Source organism: Blastomyces dermatitidis (assembly GCF_000003525.1).
Source record: "Blastomyces dermatitidis ER-3 genomic scaffold supercont1.10, whole genome shotgun sequence".
In the NCBI taxonomy this organism is placed as follows: Eukaryota; Fungi; Ascomycota; class Eurotiomycetes; order Onygenales; family Ajellomycetaceae; genus Blastomyces; species Blastomyces dermatitidis.
Genome location: NW_025544783.1, coordinates 533266 through 542803, shown reverse-complemented (window position 1 = coordinate 542803; position 9538 = coordinate 533266). Strand labels below are relative to the sequence as shown.

Below are 9538 nucleotides of genomic sequence, written 5' to 3'. Positions count from 1 at the left end.
ATATAGAGAGGCAAGACAGTCTCTAATTTCTATATCTTCAAATTATAATATCTCAATAAATATATATTATTTCACATAGTGAAGTTTCTGTGATATCATAAAATAAAGCTAGAGAGATAAAGAATCTAAATATATTAGTTTTATAACGATTGAAGAAGTATTTATATAGATGGTTGGTAATTAAAATGAAGGATGAGATAATCAGATCCATTTGTTAGGGCTGATGAAGCCACGTGCGTGGATAAGAAGTTTACTACTGCCTATTTGATTGAATCGCGACAAGAAAAATCATTACATGCGAAATTTGAGCAAGACTCGAGTAGCCCAAAGCACCCAAGAGCACCATCATACTTGCTAGAATAACTCCGACACCTTCTCGGTCACTGACTGGTCGCCGTCAAGCCTATCCGCCTGCCGCCGAAGAATATCTGCCCTCAGTTTCGCAAACGCTCGCTGGATCCTCTCCTTTGACTCAGGGTCCTTCCCTATTGTCTTCCGGGCGGAATAAACGCCAGTGATAAGCCCCGATTCACCACCCACAAACAAGCCCCCAGCAGAAAACAATGCGAACATCGCCATGTCACCCAGCGTTGTGGGTCGGAGCATAGGGCTCAGATCAGGAACCGGCTCTGTTTAACAACAGGCACGAAGGGAAAACGTTAGCAAAAACTCCGCCTAACAAACCCCATATGTAAGATCATATTTTTCCGCACGCCTACCTAGCCGGCCGTTTGCAAACTGCACATGCGTGGGCTTCTCTGCAACCCGGAATGCAGTAAACATATCCATCCTCACTCGCCGGACGCGTAGCCCAAGGTACATTCCCAGGCCGATACCGATGATCGACCCAAGGGTAGTGTGCGTGGCAAGCTTTGACGCGGCGGAATTCAGTGTATCACGGTCCGATTGCTGGAGATTATGTTTCAAGTGTTCCCGCGCCAGATCGGCAAGCTCCCGGCGGGTCGTGCCGCGGAAGGCTGCGAGCGAATCGGGCATTATTGTTCTGGGTGTATATTTTTCCCGTTCAGCCTGATAAGCTATGTATATATATAACTGGGTTTAATCGGTCATTGGGAAGGAAATGCGGATTTTCGATCAATGCAACTATGGCGAACGGTTCATGATGGTTATTGCCTTTGACGAGGTTTGATAGTTTAGCTGTAGCTATATAAGCTTCTCGATCGATGACGTCATTGAGAAGTAGTTGAACTGGAGCTATTCTGACATCAGACCTGGTGGCTTCACAACAAACTGCTGCGAAGGAATTGCACTATAGGGATTATAGAGTTTGCAATTGCTCGTGGCGCTAGGTGGATAATTCACAAATGCAATGAATGCTGCCCGTAGGAACTTGGACAGCAAGTAACTTATGATATCATAAGATATGGCAGGCAGAACAGGCATGTATGCAAAAGCATAGCAATTAGGGCTATGGAATCAAACGATATCCCTTTCAAAACTCATCTCAACAGTCGCTATCATATCCTTACTGTACCACACAATATAGAATACCATCTGCCTTCAACAACGAAAAAAATGTCGCAAGAAGCATATCAAGCCGAAAGAGATCTGAACACCTACCAAGCAAAGACGGGGAGGGCCAAAGAGGGCGTTAGTGACACAAGTAAGTCCAAGGTATCTTATCCGCTCTTGATGCATTGATATTAGGGCAGGAGAGGGAAAAAACGAAAGAGAGAGAACAATCATCCGCTAACTCTAACAATCTAGCCGCAGAATCTGGCGTCGATGCCAGCGTAGAATACAAATTCCCCGGCTCTCAAGTGAAATACGGCCCTGGATCCACGGCAAGTGGGAGCGATCATCGCATAATTCCACCCGAAGAAGGAGGACGATATGATGACCGCGGACAGTGAGTTCTTAACTCCCAACTACCTCAAATTAATGGCTTTCGTTTTAAATACAAAAGAAGACTTACACCTGAGTGCTTGATCATAGTTTAACCAAGGGGGAGGACTTTCTTGGACAAGGGGGGTCAGAAGATACATTGAGAATGGAAACCGAGAGCAGATCTGGAGATCAGGATACGGCGACTGGGCGTATGCCGCTGAAACATTCACAGGAGTAGATGGTGCAGTATTGGTTTGTTTGGGGATCTTTTGAAACATATTAAGTGGGGTTTTTTTTCAGAGTTGATATGAAGACAAAGGTAGGCAGACAGCTTTGAACAGAATGGGCTGAAATTGCATGCAGCGCTTTATGCAATGCAAGTTTGATGTAATATGCTATTTGAAGAGGCCGGACACTTGAACATCTAAGCCAGGTCAAAAATATATTCAGGTGATGTGGAAATTCAGGTTTGATGTGTGTGAATGAGATATCAAAGGTGACCAGAGCGTGGGAATGCAACTTACGGGAGTTCGGTTCTTTTTCATCCTCTTTTTATCACTTAACTCCGAATTTGACGCAGCCTCTTACCTCCTATACTATTATATTTCCCTTCATGATCCATATTCACTTGTTTTAACACTTATTCATTCATTTAGGATCCCAAATAATAAGTTCATTTTTAGGCTAGTAGAAAAGTAGGGTTATAGTTAACATAGCCAAGCTTTAAAATCATCTTTCATCATCAGATTCAGTAATCTGCAAAGATCAAGCCACAGGCCTTCATCTTTTAGACGCGATCATTCCAGTATTCACGCCCACAATCAACTCCCTATTCACATCGATTCCCCTCTCTTTGAGTTCCTCCTACTCAAAATCCCGCCTCTGCTGCATCTCCTTCTCCTCCTCCACGTACTCCCTACTCGATGCACCCACTCCTTCCAACCCGGAACCGTGGTGTTTCTGATGGGTCTGGCCATCATGATGCAGTTGCGCTGAAGTCTCTCCCCAGACGGGTTGGCCAAGACCCCTATTCAGCTCCCGCGAGTCTGCACCCCCAAGTGCATCAACGGCCGAGGTACGTTCTTCCGGCGGCTGGCCGCCAGTGTGCGAAACAAATGTTCGATCCTCGGGAGCACTACCAGCAGGTAGAGTCTGTGCGTGAAATTCAGGCGCGTAGTCTGCGGGAGACACCTTTGTTCCCGGTTTATGCTAGATTTGATTCAAATCATAAGTATATTTTCAGCGCGCAAAATTCTAGTGAAGCGGGCATCTCTCTAAGAATCCAAAATATTCACCACTTACTTACACCATGTGTCTCCATCGGGGGAGAACGCGGAGCTGACGGATGAAATTCACCCTTGGGATTGTTGATGGATTCTGAGCCGCGCGGTGCTGACATGATGTCTTCTATATACAACGAGGATAAGGCAGGGTTCTCAATTGTCAAAAGTAGGGGTTTTAGTAGATTTGTTCTCAAGATATGAAAATGATTAACTGCTCAGAAGTCGAAAGAGGTGTCCGTTTTGGTTGATATATGTTTATATAAGGACCTGCCAATCATTGAAGGTTGCCTTTCGAGAACTAATCGATATGATATCACGGTTATGTCACATTTAGCTCTGGCTGGTGAGATGGTTCTACGAATCACAAACAACCAAATCCATGGGCTGTGGAATATCTCATACCTAGGTATATTGGTGGGAATTTCTGCCTCTCCTCACACAGCACTCAACAGAAGGTCTCCGGCAAGGAAACGGGTTTTCGGTATGTAGTTGCTATCATTGTTGCACTTTGCCTCTAACGACAATCAAGGCTAGCAAACCGCGCAGATATTTTCCTAGATGAACTTAGTCAATGATGATACGAAGGAATTGACCAAGTAGTGGAATTCAAGAACACCTTCAAATCTCAGCTGCAAGAGCTCACTTTTAGGTTCTCCCTCACAATTAGCAGTTAACCCCCTGGATTTGCAGGTGCTGGCAGCTCTTCAGTAAATAGGAGAATACTACAAAGTGCCGGGGTAGGGGAAGGATACGTCTGAGTCCGAATAAGAAAACAGGTGGAACGCGGATAGTTAGAGGTTGTGGCTTGTAGCCAGGGTAGACAATCCGATCTGTGTTAGATAACAGAATAACATGGAGCTGGAATAGGCCGCGCCGGAGTTGATAAACGGTGACAATTCAAGGGGGGAAAAGGCAAAAAAGGGGACTCAGTAAGATTGCAAGGAGTGTGAATGGTAATCCTCACTGCTTTGCACTGAAAACGATTACGGAACCAATGACTGTAAGCCCTGGAGCAATTGTATAGATATAATTATGCCCCTGCTATTGAAGCCCGGAGTGTCAGGTATCTGTGAACGAGGAGGCTTTTGCATTAGCTTATCAACGCCTAAATACCTCCTATCAGACGAATATCTAAGTGGAAAATTTTTGAAAGGGTGTGCATGTATTGCAGACGCTTGCTATCATGGGGCTATTGTTGAGCTGTCCTTGCGGTGAAGGGTTTATCCATGAAATTCTATGACCCTCTGTATGCTGTGCATTTTGAGAGCGAGTCCTAAAAGGTTGTAGCATCACATCTTGAAGGAATTAAAATGGCATACAGCATCTAGTATTATTATTCACATATGTTAAGATGCTGGGAATAACGATACCGCGGCGGCGCGGCGACGAAGGGAAGAATACAACAAGCCGTTAGGGACGGCTCGTTGTTCTCGTTGGGTCGAATTCAAGCGGTAACTATTCGTTATTCGTGACAGTGTTCCCTTTTCTCAATTCGGTTTCACTTCTCTTGGATTATCTCGTAAATATCCCCCCCTGAATGCTTGGGCAGCGCATTTTGCGAAGAACCCGCCTCCCCCTCTGCCATCAGCCTTTTCACCCAATCGACCCCAGAGTCCCACCAAATGTGACGCTGTGGCATCCCAACTAGCTGAAGGCTTTCGTGGTCCAAAGTCCCCGTCCCCAGATCCATGAGAGTCTCCGACCCCACCTCCTCAAAGGCTACAAAGGACACGTTGGTCCCGCATCTGGAGCAGAATGTGCGCCATACTGACTTGGAAGAAGCGTAATAAGTCAAATAAGTTTCCTTCGCTGTTTCGCTCGGGTGAACAAGCTGGTCACCGGTGATATCAATCCTTGCGTTGCTGGAATCGCTGCAGGGGCCAGATGAACCGCTTGCATCATCGCACCGGCGCAGTAATGAAAAGGCTATGAACTTTTGCGGGCATATGTTCCAAATCTGCACGGGCACCCCTGAAGCGCTTCTACAGTCGCTACAGTGGTCAAAGCATATCAGGGGGGCTTTAACGTCAGGTTGTTCCGGTGGGTGATTTGGGTTCAGAACCGGCCGTTCGTCGAACTTGGGGAATGAGACAGTATAACGAATCGCCTTGCAATGACACCCTCCATGGAGAGAAAAAGGTTCGTTAGGGAGGGACGACATGGTGTTGATAACAATTTATTAGGTGGCTGTTTAGTTTAGATTTTGGACGAATTTGGCGGGGTTCTAATTAGTAAGGAACCTGGACCTTGTCTTGATCTCTGATCGGCCAAAGGGGGAGTTGAGCCGCCGTCACTGGCTTTATTTTGAGTGCAAGGGAAGGGCACGTCCGAATACGATGCCCATTTTTATAAGAATACGTCGATAAAAATTTCACCATTCATAATTAGTCAGGCGTGGAGAGTCAATGGACTCACAATCATCTGCAGGCGAGCTAATTTGGTACATCCCTGAACGCTGTCCCAAATGCTCTGATTGAAAGGCATCCTCTTTCTCAGAGGGATGGCTCGCTCGCAGGTTAGCATGAACATGTAACTACCGAGTTGAGTATTTACAATGCTATAGTAGCAATTCCCGCCGCCGAACAAGTGTTCATTGACCAGCAAGACCTTCTTGGACCAGAAAATCGGCACATCACAATTTCAACGAGTACAAAGTACGGACGGAGTACGTGCGTATCATTTCGGTCTTGGAAATCTAGACCACAAGAGTCATGACAACGCTGGTTTCATCATCCTGAAGGATCCGGAACAAGTGCTGTTGGACAAGCCAGGACGGACCAGTGGCTCAGCGAGCTAGAATCGCTGTAGAATAATCACGCATGCGCCTCGTCCGATTAGAGTTATGTCTCGTCGTGCTCAAAAGGATGCCGGCGGGGAATGTCGAACAGGCTGCAATATTTCCGACATACTTGGCGCTCTCTCCTGGCACGCACCGCTTGCTGCTTTGCTCGTTAATTTAACTAGTTCCAATCATCAGCCAACGACCAGTTAAATAAATACACGCTGTGTCGTTTTCGGATCGGGGGACCGAAGCCAGGCGCTAGCTACGCAGCTTAAATCAACTTTAACTCCTTGGCCCTTCAGCCCTCTCCCAGTTTTTACCACAACAGGAATAGGCTGCGGGTTTTTAGATCGGCCGGTAGCCCATCTCAGACGAATGAAAACCCTACCATACGGACAGGCCTGATGCTGACGACGTTTCTTGGTGGCTTAAATTAGGCAGCGCAGATTCTCTGTTTTGTTTTGGAGCTTCTTCTTCCTCGAGCCGTCTTACGTGCGAGTAAGTTAGTTAGTTACCTACCTCAATCACAGAAAACACAAAATAATAAGTCCGATGTTCAAGTACCCATGACGTTTCCCCTAGACGCTGATGTGAGCTTCCAATTGGCTCATCCACCTTGACAAGCACAGATGTCAAAGGCCCAAGTCTTTTGCTGCTATGCTCAACTTCGGAGAAATGAGAATCGAATTTGATACCTTGTATTTGTGGCAGATGCCCAAGGCCATGACAGGTCTCATGTTCCCACCTATTGCCATATTTAGACCAGGGGAGCAAACTGTGCCTTTGATATCAAATAGATAAATATCATGACTGTCCCTTGAGATGGGAAGTATCTTTTCACTACAAACAATCATCCTCCAGTCTTTCTCTTTCATAGTTCGGGAACTTATTTATTTTCTCGACATATTTTGTTCTTAACCTACATTTCCTCCCTCTCGATCATCAATCAATGTCTGCCTCCCTTCTGTCGGCGCTTGTCCGCCGTCAAGACTATATGACTGGAGACTCATGCACTTTCGAGATATGTGATATTGAAAATTCATACTATGGCTACCGCCCGACACGTTCGGCAAACATTGCTTTTGCTGTAATTTTCGGCGTCTCATTTCTTGCATATGTCGTACAAGCCTTCACTTCGAGGCGGTTTCTAGGATTTTCCATTGCAATGGTCCTTGGTACTCTGTGCGAGCTTATCGGATACATCGGTCGGATATTGATGTACGACAATCCATGGGCACAGGTACGTGAATGATTTCAATATAAATATCTCTAGAGGGATGTTGCCCATGTTTGTTAACATTCCCCCAACCCTAGAATCCATTTATGGTCCAAATCTGCTGCCTGACAATTGGACCGGCCTTCCTCGCCGCCGGTATTTATTTCTGCCTCTCAAGAATCGTCACAACATTCGGCCGCGAAAATTCCCGGATCCCCGCAGTTTGGTATCCACGGATTTTCATTCCATGCGACATCCTCGCGCTGGCGCTTCAAGGCGCTGGAGGAGGGCTTGCTAGCTCCGCCGACCACGGAACTTCTGCGGCAGATGTCGGTACGAACCTTATGATTGCCGGTGTTGTCTGGCAGGTCGTCATTCTAGGCGTTTTCATCCTACTCGCTATGGATTTCGCTATCCGAACCGTGCTCCGCATGCAATCAATTGGCGTCGAAGCTCTAGACCCCAAGCATGCTATGCTCCGTTCGTCATTTGCCTTCCGTGGCTTCCTTACTGCCCTCTCGCTGGCTACTCTGTTCATCTTTACCCGATGTGTTTATCGAATTGCAGAGCTTTCGGGTGGTTGGGATGGACCGCTGCTCAAAGATGAACCCCTATTTATTGGCCTCGAAGGTGTTATGGTTGCTCTTGCTGTGTTGGTTCTTAACGCATTCCATCCAGGTCGGTGCTTTGGCACAGAAACTACTACTCACGGTGAGGAGCTAAAAGGCCATATATCCCAAGATGGGGACTCCACTCAAATGGAACTTATCGGGAGCAGACGATAGTAGCAAGTCGAGTACACTCGACTGACCTAATAAGTCACTCCTAAGGGGGCACATGGGGTTTATGTTAGCAACGGTCCATTTAATTTTGTTCGGCGTTTGCATACCAGTCTTTTTTTCTTCTCTTTTTTTCTCTTTTTTCCTTGTTTTATTTTTTTTCCTTTTTTTCCCCCTTGGGCATGATGTCCATTGCATATCTATCTATCTCCTTTTGTCGACCTAGCGGGTTTCGAGATTCCCTATCATATTTCCAAAAATGTTTAATTCCTTGTTAAATTAATAGAACACCACGAATGTAAATATAATGAAAACTTTGGTACCTAATCCTCATCGGTGGAAGTCTTTGTTGAACACTTATAAGTGCATACTCCGTCCTATTTAAATATTTCATTTTTAGTGATTCGGTCTAAAAATACCCTCATGTTCGTATGTAAGCCTAGGTTTATTATGAAGACCAATAGAAGAATAGGTCGTCTGGCAGCCACAAAGAAAACGAGATAGGAATTTGTGGCATTCTGCAGAAGTCAAGTTTCCATCCAGCTGGAGCGAGTTGTAAATCGTTCCTCCTCTCCGACAGGATATCCCCAGTCCGCCGCAATTGCATTCTATCAACCGCTTTGCTAACAGATGTCTGTCCCTGGTTTTGGGGTCAGCACCATGGCTACCCTCACCACAGTAGTGTTGCCTTCTCCGGAGTATGCAGCGCCGCATCACCCCCTCATCACCACCTGATTGGCATCGTATTCCTAGTGCTCGCTGCCAGTGATGGTGTATGAGTCCCTTTGGCGCTACGAAATGCAAGCTCATAAAGCACGGGCACTCGATAAATCCCTTTTACAGGACGCGTCAATTATGTTCTCAACAGCGAACCAGACCATATCCATCCTAACCCGCTGAGCAATAGAGAAAACACCAGCTGTGTAGCTGAAGGAAAGAAAGGAAAAACTTCGTTTTTAGCCCTATTTTCGTGACGAGAGGGTTGAAAGTCATCGAATCGGCAAGGGCAGACAAAACTATCAGCCACCCCTAGCAAAGTGGCGGGATCTCTGCATCTAACCCGTCCTAGAGTAGGTGTCTTCATCAATGTCCCTGCAAGATTGTTTATAAATCTCCAGGCGCTCTCTGGTTGTACTAAAAGTGAAATAAGGATCGGCTGCCAGGACTCGCTCATAAATGATCGATATCAAGAAACGCCCGCCACGGGGCGACGGAGCTTTCATTGTTAAACTATGATAACCCTCATAGCAATGTGTCCTTTTCATCTTTTAACACGGCAAGCAAAACTGTTGTGAAGTATTCATGGAGTGGCCAGCTCAAATGTCGCTCACTGATTTCTTGGAGAGCTTTGAGGAAGCTTCTCATGCTGGGTCCTGTCACATCTCTCTAAGAGAATGAACAATATGCTAGTTATTTATTCTCAAAAGGGAGTGAGTAGATAACCAAAGATCCTTTTAGCAGATTTCATGTATTCTCTTTCAATTGTTCGCCCGCTATCAAAACGAATAGATGTAGTTCTGGTTTTCCGGGAGCATGTTCCGATCCTCTTATCCTACTGTATCTGAATTGCTGAAATCCCCGCGCAGTGGTTGTATCATTTTCTCTTTGCTTCCCTTTCTTCTCTTGCCGG

The 9538-nt window shown here is 46.0% G+C and overlaps 5 protein-coding genes across 8 annotated transcripts; 2 read left to right on the top strand and 3 right to left on the bottom strand.

Annotated features, from left to right (window-relative positions):
- Positions 1-77: 77 nt before the first annotated feature.
- BDCG_07917 (uncharacterized protein) lies at positions 78-1218 on the bottom strand. Its single transcript, XM_045423697.1, has 2 exons — positions 720-1218; positions 78-629 (listed from the first exon to the last, which is right to left on the bottom strand). The coding sequence occupies exons 1-2, from the start codon at positions 994-996 to the stop codon at positions 355-357; spliced, it is 552 nt and encodes a 183-aa protein (XP_045272570.1). The 5' UTR covers positions 997-1218; the 3' UTR covers positions 78-354.
- On the top strand, positions 268-2569 carry BDCG_07916. Of its 2 annotated transcripts, none has more exons than XM_045423696.1 (3): positions 268-1624; positions 1735-1870; positions 1957-2569. In XM_045423696.1, the coding sequence occupies exons 1-3, from the start codon at positions 1432-1434 to the stop codon at positions 2084-2086; spliced, it is 459 nt and encodes a 152-aa protein (XP_045282359.1). In that variant the 5' UTR covers positions 268-1431; the 3' UTR covers positions 2087-2569. The 2 variants fall into 2 exon arrangements, with proteins under 2 accessions (XP_045282359.1, XP_045282360.1); XM_045423695.1 differs by having other exon boundaries at positions 1729-1870.
- Positions 2479-3557, bottom strand: BDCG_07915 (uncharacterized protein). The gene is made up of 3 exons (XM_045423694.1): positions 3534-3557; positions 3155-3429; positions 2479-3057 (listed from the first exon to the last, which is right to left on the bottom strand). Exons 2-3 carry the CDS (start codon positions 3245-3247, stop codon positions 2713-2715), a joined length of 438 nt encoding a protein of 145 aa, XP_045272569.1. The 5' UTR covers positions 3248-3429; positions 3534-3557; the 3' UTR covers positions 2479-2712.
- On the bottom strand, positions 3446-6134 carry BDCG_07914 (uncharacterized protein). Its single transcript, XM_045423693.1, has one exon. The coding sequence runs from the start codon at positions 5290-5292 to the stop codon at positions 4630-4632; it is 663 nt and encodes a 220-aa protein (XP_045272568.1). The 5' UTR covers positions 5293-6134; the 3' UTR covers positions 3446-4629.
- BDCG_07913 (parasitic phase-specific protein PSP-1) lies at positions 5435-8885 on the top strand. Of its 3 annotated transcripts, XM_045423692.1 has the most exons (4): positions 5955-6270; positions 6351-6411; positions 6475-7153; positions 7228-8386. In XM_045423692.1, the coding sequence occupies exons 3-4, from the start codon at positions 6863-6865 to the stop codon at positions 7912-7914; spliced, it is 978 nt and encodes a 325-aa protein (XP_045282358.1). In that variant the 5' UTR covers positions 5955-6270; positions 6351-6411; positions 6475-6862; the 3' UTR covers positions 7915-8386. The 3 variants fall into 3 exon arrangements, with proteins under 3 accessions (XP_045282357.1, XP_045282356.1, XP_045282358.1); XM_045423691.1 differs by having other exon boundaries at positions 5435-6270; positions 6351-7153; XM_045423690.1 differs by having other exon boundaries at positions 5569-7153; positions 7228-8885.
- Positions 8886-9538: the final 653 nt, after the last annotated feature.

Excerpts from the sequence above, each read along its gene's own strand:
- BDCG_07915 (XM_045423694.1), bottom strand. The coding sequence starts at position 3,247 with ATGTCAGCACCGCGCGGCTCAGAATCCATCAACAATCCCAAGGGTGAA. Across the intron at positions 3,058-3,154 it reads CCCCGATGGAGACACATGGT|CATAAACCGGGAACAAAGGT; the intron begins GTAAGTAAGTGG and ends AATCAAATCTAG.
- BDCG_07916 (XM_045423695.1), top strand. The coding sequence starts at position 1,432 with ATGGAATCAAACGATATCCCTTTCAAAACTCATCTCAACAGTCGCTAT. Across the intron at positions 1,625-1,728 it reads AGAGGGCGTTAGTGACACAA|CCGCAGAATCTGGCGTCGAT; the intron begins GTAAGTCCAAGG and ends CTAACAATCTAG. Across the intron at positions 1,871-1,956 it reads CGATATGATGACCGCGGACA|TTTAACCAAGGGGGAGGACT; the intron begins GTGAGTTCTTAA and ends GCTTGATCATAG.
- BDCG_07913 (XM_045423690.1), top strand. The coding sequence starts at position 6,863 with ATGTCTGCCTCCCTTCTGTCGGCGCTTGTCCGCCGTCAAGACTATATG. Across the intron at positions 7,154-7,227 it reads ACGACAATCCATGGGCACAG|AATCCATTTATGGTCCAAAT; the intron begins GTACGTGAATGA and ends CCCCAACCCTAG.
- BDCG_07914 (XM_045423693.1), bottom strand. The coding sequence starts at position 5,292 with ATGTCGTCCCTCCCTAACGAACCTTTTTCTCTCCATGGAGGGTGTCAT.
- BDCG_07917 (XM_045423697.1), bottom strand. The coding sequence starts at position 996 with ATGCCCGATTCGCTCGCAGCCTTCCGCGGCACGACCCGCCGGGAGCTT. Across the intron at positions 630-719 it reads GTTTGCAAACGGCCGGCTAG|AGCCGGTTCCTGATCTGAGC; the intron begins GTAGGCGTGCGG and ends GTTGTTAAACAG.